Source organism: Camelus dromedarius, chromosome 9, assembly GCF_036321535.1.
Source record: "Camelus dromedarius isolate mCamDro1 chromosome 9, mCamDro1.pat, whole genome shotgun sequence".
NCBI lineage: Eukaryota > Metazoa > Chordata > Mammalia > Artiodactyla > Camelidae > Camelus > Camelus dromedarius.
Genome location: NC_087444.1, coordinates 10,039,924 through 10,056,021, shown reverse-complemented (window position 1 = coordinate 10,056,021; position 16,098 = coordinate 10,039,924). Strand labels below are relative to the sequence as shown.

Sequence of the window (16,098 nt, the reverse complement as noted above, 5' to 3'; positions counted from 1 at the left end):
CACTGTTGTTTTCTAGTGGCATCTTCATCTAATGGGATTTTCACACTGCACGTCCTCATATACACAGAGTGTGAACAGGTTTTACTTCTGTCTCTCAGGATAAAAATTTGAGTTAACATTTACAAGCGAACATTTCTTTTTGACAGAAATCAACTTATTTTAGAGTAAATATTTTCTCCGAATACCATTTTCTTTTCATTGACCAAGTACCTTTTTTACCTTTCTCCTCTTTCGCATTCTCATTATTATTCTTACTGTAATTATTTTGTTCTTTGTTTTTTTTTCTTTAGCAGCACTAAAGTATAGTCTTGGTTAAAAAAAAAAAGTATTCCAAAACAAGCTTTGGAATGCATACGTCTGTTATTCTGAGAAAATAATTACAAAGTGTGACATGGTTCTCAAGATCTGTTGTCCATCTTTGCCTGCAGTTTGAATGTCCTTAACACTCTCCAGGTGAATGTGTATATATGTTCTAGTATTCCAGTCCTTTCAGAAGAATAATTATGTAAAATGTCTTTGAAAGTGGGTTGAGAAAGTATGAAATCATTTTTTTCTTTCTCTCAAATGATGGAAGGCTATTTAATGTAGTGGTTAATCAGGCAATGAAGTCATACTACCTGGCTTTTAACCCACCTCTACCATTTATTACCTGTGCTACATTGGGCAAGTGACTTATCCTGTTTCTCAGGGAGGGCCTACTACCTGGGGTTTAAGATAACTCATATAATACAAAAATAATAATATATGTTCACATAATAATCTTAGCAAACATGCTAACATGTCCTTAGTTATGAAATAGTTACTGAATATTTATAAGCAAAAAAAGACCATCTTGTATAAGTATAAAATATTATTCTTTTGATACAGAGGGAAATAAACCTTCCTTTAAGTGCAGTAACTACTGGAAAAAGAGGGACTACTTAAAAATCTATTTTGAATACTTTGTTAATATATATTAAAAGCTTCTCAGCTCATTCCATTATCCAAAGCAAACTCTCAGTGAGTGCTATCCAGTGCAGTTTTATTTTAAAATATGTCAAACAAATTATTTATAATCTTTGATAAATTGAACTAAGTACCATTTGCTATTTGGGATGTATTTTAATATGGTGACAGAGTAATGGAATGAATTAGTTTCTTTAGCTAGACAATGGTGGATTATGTGACTTACTCACTTTGAAAACAACTGAATGATTTTGAAATTTTAAAAAAGTAAATAAATAAAAAATATACTAGAGAGTATGAATGGAAACTTTTTTTTTATAAAGAGAGGGCACTTAGATGTGAACCACTATATCACATGCCTCTTTTGGATTAATATATGACTTAAAACTTATATGCAAATCTATGACAAAACTATCAAAAAGGTATTATCTTAAATCTATTAAGCTATATGTGAAAGAGTATTTCAGCACAATAGTTAATATTGACACTGTTGACACTATTATAAACATTTAAAATATTTCCATTCATATAAACTAATTTTTAAACCTTGTAATACAATGCAACAAACTTTTCATTTTTATTATAGCAGAGAGTTTTAAAAATATTTGTACTGAATACTTTGGAATGCATAATGATCAACAATTACACCTTTTTTTTTTTTATGAGTGAGGAAAACATTTATTCCATCTCCAAAATTAGTCTAACAGAATCCGAGGCTGCTGTGCGTCCTCCCCCAAGGCTTTGTAATACATTCAGGACCCTCTAGGGGCCGTGGGGTGCGCCCCACACCTGACAACAGGATATTTGCATAAACCTGGGTGTTCGGTCAGGCAAAGCCCCTCCCTGCAGCCAAGGGCTGGGAGCTGGGACAGGGAAGTGCGGCCCGAGCCCCCTGCGGCGGGCACCGGCCCTGCCCCTCAGCTGTCAGGAAGGTGGCTCAGAGGCACTGGCACTGGGTCGTGACCCCAGAATTAAGAGCAAGCTGACACTACAGCAGTGACCACGGGGCTGCAGGCTTCCAGAGCAGGCACGGGGCTGTGGGCACAGACGGCAGGAAGGAACCTGAGTGAGGAGGAAAGGAGCCCCAGCCCAGCGCCGGCAGCAGAGCAGGGGGAAGGTCCCACCTGGTCTTTGGCAGAGAACGGCCGTGAGACCTGGGCCTGGGCCTGGGCCCGGCGCCTTTGGGCGGGGGAGAAGCTAAGGCACTCGTCAACCAGCGTGTTAAGCACTTCGAGCTACTCTGGGCGGGGCTGGGGATCATTAAAAGCAATGACAGAACACGTCTAACTGAAAACCCTTTCCTAAAAATTGCCCTTGAAGAGCCCTTGGGGCACAGGCAGGTCAGGCCGAGAGGCTCTGAGCGGCCGGGGCTGGTGAGACAGGAGCTCCGACAGGCCGGACGAAAGGGGCCCGCAGCTCCGGGGTCAAGCCTCCGGGGAGGAGTCCGGGAGGAGGGGAGGCCCCCCAGGCGCCCTCCCTGCTCTCCTAACCAGCCCCAGCTACAGCTCAGTACGCGGGAGGTGGCTGGAAGCCCTCGGCGGTCTCGGCGTTCTGGGTGAAGGGTGGCTGCTGGTAGCTGTCCCGAGGCCCGCCGGGGTCCGGAGTAGGGTCCACGTAGTTCTGGATGGAGTCGTCCACTCCGGCCTTGTAGCGCTGGTAGGCCAGGGAGGCCAGCACGCCCCAGGAGAAGATGGAGAAGAAGCTGAAGGTGATGGCCGCCCGGGCCGAGTCGGCTCCCACCCGCACATCTTCCAGCTTGGTGGCAGCCCACTGGTTGGTAAGGAAGCAGAAGCCAACGAACCACAGGAAGGTCCAGAGAGCTGAGAAGAGCAGGTCGCCGATGACCAGGAGCTTGCGGTCAGTGGCGTTGCTGATATGGGGGAAGCAGACGTCGACCACGGAGAAGCAGGCGGAGGCCAGGAAGGCCAGCACCCCAACGGCGCTGCCGTAGCGGCAGGCATCCTCGTTGCGGTTGAACACGCAGTACTGCTGTTGGGACTCGTGGGTGTTGCTGTAGCCCTCACCGAAGATGCAGGAGAACACGATCAAGGCGAAGACCAGGCACACGGCGCGGACCGCCACCTGCGGCTGCGTCAGGAAGCGCCGCAGGTCGAAGGAGCCGCCCGCCTTGGCCGCGCCGTAGGCCCCGCGCTCCATGTCGTCGCCGCCGCCGCCGCCCCCGAGCACAGCCGAGGAGCAGCCGGCCGCCCCGCCCCCGGCCCGGCCCCTCCCCCAACAAGTATACTTCTAATGAGTAACCAAAGCAAACTTCTAGAAAGACCGCCATTCAATTCTAGAATTAAGAAAATGGTATAGAAAAGTCAGCACATTTACAAATATTTAGATTATATTCTGCAGAAAACGAGCCAGTGTTTGATAGTGGGAGGCCCATGTATTTGTATTCTCATTCATTCACACCTGGATTAGACCTCTACATTTGCTGCTTAAATGAGGTAACATATAAGAATATTAACCATTGATTTTTTATTTCTCACTCTTTATAATGAGAATAAGGTTATATATTTTTCACAGATTAGAAATAATTATATATTATATGGTATATAGTATACACTATATACTATAATATATAGTATTTTTATAACATATAACATATTAAAGGTGTATTAACAAGAATGTAGTATACACTCAACAAATTTTAGTTATCTGTTGCTTTAGGAGCATAAAGAATAGCCAGTGATTTTTTTCAATTCAAAAGTTATGATTACATGATATTAGTAAATTGCAAGTTTAATTGGTAAGTTTCTTTTTTAAATTTAAATATCAGAAAATTAGAGAGCAACAAGTCATATTACTCTCTTCCTGTCAGTATTTCTAACTACACAAACTGTCTTGATAAACTCTCTTGACTAAAAGGAATTTAAAAACCTTGAAAAAATAAAAATATGTTTAAATGCATCAATAAGATGGGTAGAAAATAAGAAATTAAGATACTGTGTCAGTAAAGTTATAATTGAACCTCTCTATAGTTATACAGGCAAATGGTCTTAGTGAAGAGAGCTTAGAAAAGGCTCAAAAATATATGGAAACTTCATTTGTGTCCAATTAGACACTGCAGATCATTGGATAAAAGATAGAATATTGAATAAATGGTGCTGGGGCAGTTGAAAATCTATATAATAGTAAAATTGGACTTTACATTTTTCCATTCACAAAAAAAATAATTCTACTTGAATTAGAATCTTAAATGTAAAAAGAAAACTTTGGAATACTTCAGCAAAAATTGTTGGAGAATACATTTTTAACCCTTAGTTATAAATTCTGTTCACACATTCTGATCAGAATGGAAAATACTGATGTACCAAATATATTACACTGAAAAATTTCTGTTTATCTAAAAATATTGAAAAGACATTGAAAAGATCCAATTAGGAGAAAATACTTTTAACATATATAAAACTTACAGAGAAGACTTTTCCAGAGTCTCTAAGTATATCCTACAAATTAAGAAGGAAAAACATCAAACAATCTGTAGGGAAAAAAAATCAGCAAAAGACATGAAAAGATATTTGACATAAATGTTCCACAAACACATGAAAAGATGTGTAGAAGTTAGGGAAATGTGTGCTAAAAATTACATTGAGATACTACTCACGTCTATCAATTGACAAAAATTTAAGTCTGACAAACCAAATGTTGGAAATAATGTTTTCAAAAAAAATAATGGGGATTATTATATACAGCTAGTATATGAGTTAATTGGTAAAACTGCTTTAGGAAAATTGTTCAATGTTACCTAGTAGAATTTAACAATGAACTTTTCCTATTTTGCAGTTCCATTTCTAGGTACATACTCTGGATGGCATCTTGCACAAGAGACACATGTAGAAAAATTAAGTGCATTGAGATATATTCATAAACTGAAATATTATATGGCAGTGAAAACAAATATATTGCAGATATGTGAATCAACAAAGATGGATCACAAATACCTGATGTTAAGAAGAAAGTACATATAATGTTGAGCTGGAGAAGGCATATAATTCCACTTATATAACATGCAGAAAATTAAAAACATGGTTAGCATTCAAACATAAGTGCTAAAAATGAGTTTAAAAATTAAGGCAATCATTAATCAAAATTTAGAATGGTAATTTCTCTAGGAGAAAGAGGATTGCAATACTTGCAAGTGACATGTAGGAAGTTATACATTTGTATGTTGAGAGACTTAAGACATTAAAGTTCCTAACTGATTCATTCCGTGTATCATCTTTTTCTTTCATATTACTAGAAAATTCTTTTGTGAGGTTCTCCCTTTTCAACTTTTGATGAGATAATCTCATCAAAATTTAAAGATGTTCTAGCCTCCCATTTTAAAAAACGGTTTTTACAAATACGATAAGCTATTTTTATTCCACTCTAGTCACTTTATAAGCAAAATTAGGAGACTTTGTAACCATGAATTATTAATGACAAAGCTTACAAAGCTGTTTACATCCATTTTGATTTAGCAGAAACATCAACCTTAGGTCAGCCCAATTGAGCAACATTATGCAGGTTTTCCTCTTTTGAAATGTGGCATCGTTAAATTTAGCCTGAAAATGATATTTAACACAATGTGTTGTGTTCTGTATCAGGATTGGATAAACTGGCAGGTTTAATTGGCTTTCTCCGTTTTACACAATAATCGTTTTTCTTTATCAGAGTAAAATGTATTTTTAATGGTATAAAAGATTACTCTAGTGTCAACAGTCTTATTACTAAAACTATAATTTGCTCTGATTTAACACTAGCATATAATGTTTCCGTTCTTTTGAATTACAACCAACCAAACTAGTCAATTTAATCAAGGGCTCCAACTTAACCTAAAGAAAAAAAAAAAAAAAAGTAGCTTAGCTGAAAAAATAGAAATACAAATTATTTACTTAGGTCTTTCTCAGCCTATACACTGACACTCTTCACAGCTTACTATCAGCACAAAGTAGTCCCAAATGCTGTTACGGTAGAATCAAACAGACCTAGTTTTTTAAATCCTTGTTTTGATACCTAGAAATATGACTTAGGATAAGTTAATTTCTTTGAGTCTCAGTTTTTTCATTTATGAAGTGGGCATAATAACTAATTTTCCATGCTACAGTAAGGACTAAATTAGTAAAATGTATATCTAAACCCCCAGGTCTAGTATCTGAATTTATCAAGAGTTCAGACAATGAATGCTCTTCTTAAGGAGTAAATATAGGTTTTGAATTATGGCATCATTTATAAATGAAATGATCACATTAAACAAAATATATAGATAAAATAAAGATTATGACATTTTCTTCTAATTTCTGAATTATATACGTTGAAATGAAAGTTTATTAGCAATAAATTCATAGTAACTTCATAATTACATTTTGAAGTACAGAATACTGTGATTCTGTTGAGTGATACATATTTATATTATTTAGTTTTTGGTGTAAATTCACATAAAATCATGTAACATGAACTGTAAAGGAATTTGCTATGAGAACTATTGCAAAAACCAGAGTATTGAATTCATGATGACTGCATATAATTTTAATAAAATGGACTTGCCAAGCAACAGGGATTTAGAACTAGTTTCAGAAATAATAATGTGATTAAAATGAGTTATTTGAAAAAGAAGTACTTGGAAACTTAAATGTACTGCACATCTGTGAGGTCACTCTGTTTACGCACTGGATGAACACAGAGCACCTGAGCCCAAAGGGGTATGGTGCAGAGTGAATTTTGTAAGTTGTAACTGATGAGGAGAATTGTGTCTTCACCAGCCTTTACATTCAGCCAGCAGACAGTAATGTCTTTGATGCAGGAATCAATTTACTATCACCCTTTTGGAAATAGCAAAAACATATTCCTGTACAACAATTATAATATCTGATCTACACACTTATGATTTAATTGAATACATAATTACCTTATCATTTATGTCCCTTTAGTTCTTCTAGAAAATATAATCTTAAGTAAGCTTTGTACATGTGTTATGGAAATTAATATTTCTCTTATCTTTTGTTTCCCTACATTGGAGACAACAGAAAAGTAGACCAATACAAATTTTGCTGTAACATCTCATAGCAGAAGTAGCAATGACTAGCAATGTGTTGGAAAGTGTTGTCACTTTTTTCCTTGAGTGAATCTTTCAAATAAATGATAATAAACCTCCCTAACAGAATATTGATCAGAATGTTGTGAGTGGCAGTGATACTGAGGAATAACAATCTAACAGTTATTGAACCAGTAGAAAAATTAAGTCATCATTTGTAGCACATGTACATTGTCTCACACATTTTAATACTTGAGAATAAATGTAATTTCCTTAAGGCACTAGAAGATTGTGCAGTTTGTATCAATCAGTCATGGAATTTTAATAAGTGAATTTATCATTATAGCTGTTTAAAACCAAAAGCTAGATCCATGCCCTTTTACTGAAAAAAAAATCTGGAGATGACTAAAATAATTTAAATATTGTAACCTGAAAATGCATGTATTAAATGGAATCTTAAGGAGTCCATCTCACGTTGCCAAAGAAAACTTTATAATAAAAAAATTAAAGCAATGATTGATATTACTAATTGATAGAAATACAGAGGAAGCTTTAACCTACCATATATACCATATAATACATAGGTAATATACAATAAATACATATTATAATATATAACATATATATGTGTGTATTTGTGTGTGTGTGTGTGTGTGTGTGTATGTATCTGTTAATTCCATCCCTGTGCCTTTATTCATGAATGTGAATGGTCAGATGATAAAGTGTTAGAGGGAAACATCCCTCCCATACCTGTGCACACTATGATTAAGATCAGAGATTAGGTTCTTAGGAAAGCCTTCCCTACTGCCAAACTAGATCAGTGTACCTACTCTGCATGCCTACTTCACCTTTGCGTGTTTTACAGCGTACTATATTTGTTTATTTTATTGTCTACCTTCATAACTAAACTTTGTGAATCCCTTAGAATTTCTTTTTTCTTTTTTTTTTTTTTTGTTGTCCATGCACAGGATATTGCTGGCACATAAGGAAGACTTAAAAATTTGCAATATGTATGGAAGAGTGGATAAATTGTGAAATAATACTGTAATGTGTAAATAGTGGAAAGAGGATTATACTGTGTATTTTATATAAAGTATATTTCTCATAGCAAGGAAAATCTCATGTAACAGTGATTACTGATAGAAACTCAGCCAGGGTCTGTTTTATTGTATCATGTTTTATGAGGCATTGTCCAATCAGAATACTTATTATTTCATGGTAGTACAGCAAGTAATTCACTACATTAAGTCTTGCTGCTCTGTTTATGCAGATACATGAGAAAGAAATGACTAAAACAAGAATTTGTTCATAAGCATGAATAGTTTTTTTCAAAGGAAACTTCCTATTCTCTTGGAAAAAGTGTGTTATCTGTTTTTCATCCTGGTTTTTCTTCAAAAAAAAAAAAACTATGCCATCTGGAAAAAATATCAGGAATAAATGAAAATGGAAATATGAGATAAAAAACAGAGTAAAACCATTTAATGTGGATTTCTACCATGATAGACATCAGGCATTCTTTCAAAGAGGAAAGTAATCCTTTCGATTTGAAGAAACTTTTTACTCGAATCAGTTTTGTAGCTGTGTTGTAGTTTACTTGTGTTTAAATTCTCTAGGCTTTTCAAATTCAAATTTTCTTTTCTCCCAAACAGTATTTATTTTTGTTACATTTTTAGACAGTTGATGACTTGCTTTTTTTAAGCCAGATATTTATAAATCTTCTAAACGATGAAGTTCAAGTGTGTAAATGCAGTCTTGAGGTTAATGCCCCATACCTTTATATCACGAAAAACCTTCATACAATCAGGAAATGCCCATTAGTCAGCTGAATCTCAGAATTTCTGTTCTCCAAATAATAGTCATTATGGCTGTTTTATCCATTTTGAATAGGTTATATTTTAAACATTACAACAAAATGTTTTTAATTGAAGTACAACTGACTTACAATATATTAGTTTCAATGTATAACATAGTGATTGGATATTTTTATACATTACGAAATAATCATGACAATAAGTGTCATTACCATCTGTAAACCAAAATGTTTAAAGTGTTAAACCAACACTGTAAGAAATATTTGAAACTTATGCTTCTATATAGAAATCCTCTTGCATAAACAGTATGAAATTCAAAAGATAACACTTAATTTTTAATGCCTGTGTTGTTGTTAACAAATTGCTACTACTTCAAGCGTCTGCTTACAGAATTTATACATTTCTTATCTTTGGGTCGAAGCACAATGAATGTCTAATAATAAATGAAGTTAACGGTGATGATGTTGAAAAAATAATTACTAATGATATATTAACTTTCTCTCTGAGAGATAAATGAGGCCGCAGAACTCTCTAAGTTTCATAAAGTGCTTGATACTCATTTTAAATGTGGATTTAAAAGACCGTATGAAAAGACTAGCATGACTCACCATTAGAATATTAATATAGCATCCGAAAAAGTCAACCTCCTGCCTCACCTTATTTTCCCCATTTGATACCATCTCTGCTACACTCCCTAGCCTCCAATCTCAATCTCATTTAATGATTTTGAGCACAGTTTATAACAAAAACTGAAGTAAGCAAATGGGAAACAAAGAGTATAGGGGAAAATTAAATACAGCTTTTTTAGGGATTATTGTTTCTTTTGTAAACTCTGTATTATGTCTGAACATATGCAGAAAGTTTCAGCACAGTTAAGATTCATATGGAATCTTCGTGTTTGTTGAGTATTAATACAAATCAATTAGTAAGTGGAAATGAAAAAATATTTTATAAGACAATTATCAATTTTATGTCTTAGAGTGAATCTATTATGAATATATATATTGTGCTGCCCAAGATAATAAAGGCCAAAAGCACTCTTATTTTAGTGGGCTATCAAACCAAGTGTCCTGTTTGCATTGATTTGAAAGGTTTCTGTGAAATACTGTAAGTGAAAATATCAAAGACCCAATGTAATGAGTAGGAACAAAATTTAGATATAGTGGGAATTTTTAGTATATTTCTAGTTTGAAAAATCGTTGTCCTTGATACCTTGAATATTATATGTTATATAATGTAAATGATTCTTTTCTACATGTTTGTTATAAGTTTTAGAAATTTCAAGTTTTGTATTTCACAGATGACTTATGTAAATGTAAGAAGGAAATCTGAACGCCAAATTTCAGGATTCGATTATATATTACAAGATCATATTCTGCAATATATTTTTAACCAACTTTCAATTTTCTGATTAAAACAAGTAGTTTCAAATACGGAGTTTATATTTTTCAGGGATTATAAACAGCATGCATAGAAAAAGTGATTTGTTGACATGGTGTCTGCAATTATATTTTGAAAGTCAGTTTTGTTTAACCTGATTCTTAGGTTGCCAGCATTGTGAAAAGTTTTGGTAAAATACTTTAATAGAATTTATATAAAATAACAATAAGAATCATTTTAGTAATAATAACAATAACTAATATTTGCACAGTTTTTTCATGTCTCAGGCACTTGTTTACATTTACAAGCATCAACTAATTGAATTCTCCTAACGACTCTGGGAGACAGCTACTATTATAATCCATATTTTGCAGAGAAGTAAACTGAATCACTCATAGGGTGTATAACTTGCCAAAGATCACAAAGCTAGTTGGTGGCAGAGCCAGGATTTAAAGACAGGAAGTCTGAGTCCAGGCTTTATGATCTTAAGCACCAGATTCCGTACCTGTATTTGATACAGCTATACTGGAAAGTTCACAAAATACCTTGTTCATGTGTTATATCATTTAAATTTAATGACAATTCTATAGCAAGAGAATTCTTATTAATAATATTTTATAGATGAAAGAACTGAAGTTCAAAAATACAATTTGTTAAAAGTCACACAGCTAATAAAAAAGAAATAATTAGGTAAATAGGTATCTCACAAAGATAGAAAACTATATATAAATATATGGAGTAGTATTATGAAAAGTTTTAAATATATGTAATAATTAGCATTTCTCCATAGCAATCCATGCAGCAGGACAAAAGTTATGCAAATTCCAGAGTAACTTCTCAAGCTTTTGAATGGCATATGGAGTATGAATATTTTTTCTGCTTTTTCTCCAATACTAGGTTTTAAAAAGTGATGCTATATTTTATGCCATTTCTTCATGTAAATTACATAGTTCTGAGAATGAAAATACAGTATCTGTTGATCAACAAGATTGTTAATTTCGTTGTGTTCTAGTTTGAACATGATCTTATGAGAATGTGTAATGCATCTTTCTTCTGAGATTAAGAAAGGAGCCAGTCTTAAAACAGATATAATGATGGAAGTGAATTCAAAACCTTCAATTCATTCCTAATTATACAACATAATAAATGATATCTGAGTATTTATCACACTAAGGGTGATGAAGTAATCAGCATTTCTTTCAAAACTGAATCTTTATTGTCTCCTTACATTAAATATGATGTGATGATCTATATTCCACTCAATCTGTGCTTCATTTATCCTTAAGATTCTAGCTAAAAGTTTGTACATAAAACGGGTTTTGATTTTCCTTACTGTGTTTTAAACTAAATAGCTATAGAAAGCCACACTTTATTAGGCTCTGTTACAAATTAAACTAGAGTATTTGTAAATAAGTCCTCAGTTACATTACTTTTATATGTGATACATATTTTAAATGCAGTTTTATGTTTATAGGGTCCTCCTGGTGCTGCAGGTGCAGAGGGAAGACAAGGTGAAAAAGGCGCTAAGGTAAAATATACTTTGTAGGTGTTATGCTTGAAAAACTCATTGTTCATTGAGCGACATCTATTCCAGTACTTTTAATAAAATGATAAAATATCTTCTTTCTTCATTATGAGTGTGTCCACGTATTTTGTTTTCTAACAGGGAGAAGCAGGAGCTGAAGGTCCTGCAGGAAAAACTGGCCCAGTTGGTCCTCAGGGACCTGCTGGAAAGCCTGGCCCAGAGGGTCTTCGGGGCATCCCTGGCCCTGTGGTGAGCATCTGTGCTGAAATATGTCATTTTGAAAAGAACGTCTTATTTCTAAAAAAAAAAAAAAAAAAAATGAATGAAAATGTTTATGTCAGCATTATTTTATAAATTACCGTGTGGATGTTTCATGAGAATTCAGTAAATATTATGTAATAATTAAAGACAGGGATTTTTTAAATATATAAGTATGTCATTTATTTAATAAGTTCACAGTGGAATTCTAACTTACAATGCTAGACTAGAAAACCAAACCCTGAGATCTCAAAGACGTAAAAATTCTGTACATGCTTCCATCAATCCATATATGTGTGTGTATGTGTGTGCATGTAGACATAAACACAGAAAGTAAAAAAAAACTGAAAAAAAATTCCTTATAGTATTTGTAGATGTTCTCTATGTGATGGAATGCTTTCTTTCTTTTTTGTATTATCAAAATTAAACTACAGGGGAAAAAAATCTGCTTTTGTTAATTTAAAAAATCAATCATATTTCTTTTTCCACAGGGAGAGCAAGGTCTCCCTGGAGCTGCAGGCCAAGATGGGCCACCTGGTCCTATGGTGAGTAGCACCTTATGTGTCGTTTCGAATTCCAGAAATGAAATTGCTCATAAGCTAGAATTCATGAAATTTTTTCTTGTAAATTGGTTATATGTAGGATAATATTCAAGGAACTGAAATTACTCAGATCTAAAAAGAGGAAAATAATACTAACTGGTAAGTTATTTGGAAAATATGCCCTTGATCAGAAAATCGTTCCTTTCTTATGGACATTGGATGAAACAAATATTTCCACTCTGAATAAAATGCCACTAATGGCCCAGCCAGTTCTTTTCCAAATGTGGATAGTTCCCCCAAATGCATGCAATTACACTTAGTTTCCTGGCACTTCATTTAAAAGAATAGCGTTGGCACAGACATCCAGTGATTATTTCACCACATAAATTGTTCTCTTCGTGAGTCATACGGGCTGAAAGATAAAACATTAACCCCCATGAGTGAAGAGAGGTGTAATTATTACAACACTGAAGCTTGGTTACTATCATAAACGTTATATGCAAACAACACACTTGGGAAATGGAGTACAGCATTCAGTTGACCAGCCTATGGTTCATACATGGAGTTTATTGTAGGAGCCAAGGCTATCCTTGCTATAAAATTTGGGCAGAAAGTGAGAATCTAAGCCTCGCCTTTAAAATCGTTGCTTGCTAAGTGACAGATTCTGTTTTATGGTAGAGATACCTGAACTTCATTGTCCCATAATAATGACAATATAAAGGGATTAATTAAAACAGGAAGCAATATATAGTGCCCTTTGCAAATGTAATGTCTGTTGGTTTAAATAGAGTCCTAAGTAAAGAAATTTAAATCTTATAAAACTGCCTCTTACCATGAATATATCAGTTACCTCAGAAATGTGTACGTGCTCAGAAAGCCATCAAAACTGAGATTTGTGATCTTAATTATTCTGGAGAATTTGGCCATTCCTTTTAGTAAAGATGTTACAAAAATTTTCTCTAACATTTCAGATATTTCCTAAAAGTTACAGAGATTTTTTTTACGTTTCACTGAAAAGTTAAAGATCACTTATTTTAATAACTGGACAGAGGTTACCAAATTTTGAAATTATCAAATCTGATCATGAACCCATTGGCATAGGAACAGGGGCTTGGCTGAAGCAGGATCCGCTGCTCCACATCTGCACCACTATTCAGGGAATATTCTTCTTAGACATGCTAAACCCCTAACGGTGCAGAGTCAAGAGCCCAGGAAAAAAATGCTTCACCTTAATATCACCCTAAAATTTGCCAAAGGTTTTTCTTATTATTTCACATTTTCCAATAAGTATTCTGACCTTTCTCCAGATGAAATAAAAAAACATGCTGGAGATTTCCTCCAGCTAATATTAAAAATAAAACCATCAGACGTACCACCTGACTCTGGCTTGGAAAAGTTTATATTTATGAATCTTAGGTAAATGTGGGTTTACAGAGCAAGGAGCTGAACAACTCACACCCTTCTGGGCAGTGAAATGAAGAGCATCAGAATCAAGCAGCCTGAATGCCATTCCTTTCTCTGACTGCTCATTTTATCAGAGAGTACTTAGAATGTGAATATACGGTAGCATTTTCATAGCATCAAATAGTTTGACTGTGATATCTAATTTTAACGAAAATGCTACTTGGTCTTCATGAGATGAGGATGGGTGGAGAAATCATCTTCAGGTTGTCTTTTATAGCAGTTCAATGAGCTTTTCAACTCAGCTAAGAAATACTTATTTTAGTAGGCAATTTTAGATTAGACTCAGAAGTGGTATATCGTGATTACTGGTTAAGATCATCGACTCTCAACCCAAGTGCCCTGGTTTAAAAACGAGCACTACTGCTTGCTTGGTGGATGACTTTTAGGAAAGTTACTCAGTTTTTTTTAAGCTTTAGATTTCTTGTCTATGAAATGAGAATATGCATAGTATCTGTCTTACAGGGTATTATGACATTAAAATGAATTAAATGGGGATATTAATATCTTTTACCCTATGGGATTCTTATGTTAATTAAATGAGTTATTTGTTAAAAAAAAAAACTTAGACCATTTGCTATTTAAGCAACAGTTTATTAACTTTATGTTAACCTTTGGATTGGAAATTCTTTGGTCTAGAGTGAGACAAACATCTGTTCAAGCTCTTACCGTGATATTTTGTATTTGACCACTCTATATGATCAGCTATACTTGAGTTTAAATACAGTACAGTTTTTATTTTTTACCTTAAAATTTAAATATTTCTCATGGTAAAAATTAAACTTTTACATATGCATGAATGTTATATATAGATAAATATTCAGAATCATCATGTGGAACTAAGAATAGATAAGTAGCACATGTGAAGGAAAAGAGGACGCTAAGGACAAGGATGAGACGGTATAAAGAATGTTTTGGCTGATTTTTTTTAACCTGTTTTTTTTTTTAGTAAATAGTCAACAAAAATCAAATGGGAATAAAATTGAGTGTTTAGGAGAGAATCATAATCATTCTACATTCTCTCCCCTGCTGCTTAGTCAAAATTTACATGATGTAATCATTTTAAACTAATTATTTTATCTTTTGAAGGTATGATTAGTATCTATTTTAGTTTAAGCTTTTATTTTGTTTTGTTTCATAATCTTTCATTTTAAGAACCTACTTGTTTCAGTATAGCTGAAAAATTGGTCAATAATTATCTTTGGACATGCTTACCTTACTATTATCACACATTAATTCTTTTCACATACTGATAAATAAAATATTTGATAACATCATTTTAAAAAATAATAAGTGCCTGAATAAATGGTAGGATGCGTTACTGAATTATATTTTTATTTTTTTAAATGCTACATTTAAATGATCTGTAAACAGGTTTGAGATGCATAACATCCTGTAATGACTAAGCAGGTTGACTGATTAAACAATGATTAAACAACAAAGCATTTGCTTTCCACCAAATTAAGCATCAGTTCACAATATTACATTTTAAATAAAATGTAGGATCTGTAGTTTCTTTAACTTCAGGGCTCTAAAATTTTGAGATGCATATCCAAGCAAATATTCTGCACAACATAATACCACAGGGGAAATATTTGGTTGTGTATTCTAGGCACTTAAAAATGTATCACCCCTGTTTTCCTTTTCCCTTTATTGCTTATGAATTATGTATTTCTCTAGGGTTTTTCAATTTACAGTATCCTAAAGAGGAAACAGAAAATATGTGTACCTGAAATAACATTTTTATATGCAGAGCTGATATTTTTGATATGTTCCAGGTTCAGAGGGTTATTTATAACTGCTATCAACATCATAACTTCACCAATTTCTATTTCCAACTGGTGAAAATGATAAGAAACTGATTTTGCTTGGCAAATTCCTCCTTAGATATAGTTCATAATTTTATAAGAGATTAATACCTTAGAGGAATTAAAGCTCATTTCCTCTAACTCCTTCGTGAATAATATTTATAGAAATGATTTAAAATGCATCACAAACACAAATAATGTCTAGTATGTTTCTCATTAAACTTGAGCAATTAGCATCCCTAGTATTTCTTCTGTTTTGCTGCTTTAGAATCACTATTAGAATGGGATGAGAGAGCTAATTGGTAACTATCTGTACCATGTCAAAAACAAATTATAATAATTAACA

At 34.0% G+C, this 16,098-nt stretch overlaps 2 protein-coding genes across 4 annotated transcripts in view; one reads left to right on the top strand and one right to left on the bottom strand.

Annotated features, from left to right (window-relative positions):
• The window catches only part of COL11A1 (collagen type XI alpha 1 chain), a 491,783-nt gene that overhangs the window by 459,088 nt on the left and 16,597 nt on the right, over positions 1 to 16,098 (top strand). For all 3 annotated transcript variants that reach the window (XM_064488770.1, XM_064488772.1, XM_064488771.1), the window contains 3 exons: positions 11,633 to 11,686; positions 11,825 to 11,932; positions 12,433 to 12,486. In XM_064488770.1, the coding sequence (XP_064344840.1) occupies positions 11,633 to 11,686; positions 11,825 to 11,932; positions 12,433 to 12,486 (216 nt within the window). The remainder of the gene's footprint in view (positions 1 to 11,632; positions 11,687 to 11,824; positions 11,933 to 12,432; positions 12,487 to 16,098) is intronic.
• Positions 2,452 to 3,121, bottom strand: LOC105085645 (synaptogyrin-2-like). Its single transcript, XM_064489968.1, has one exon. The coding sequence runs from the start codon at positions 3,100 to 3,102 to the stop codon at positions 2,452 to 2,454; it is 651 nt and encodes a 216-aa protein (XP_064346038.1). The 5' UTR covers positions 3,103 to 3,121.

Excerpts from the sequence above, each read along its gene's own strand:
- LOC105085645 (XM_064489968.1), bottom strand. The coding sequence starts at position 3,102 with ATGGAGCGCGGGGCCTACGGCGCGGCCAAGGCGGGCGGCTCCTTCGAC.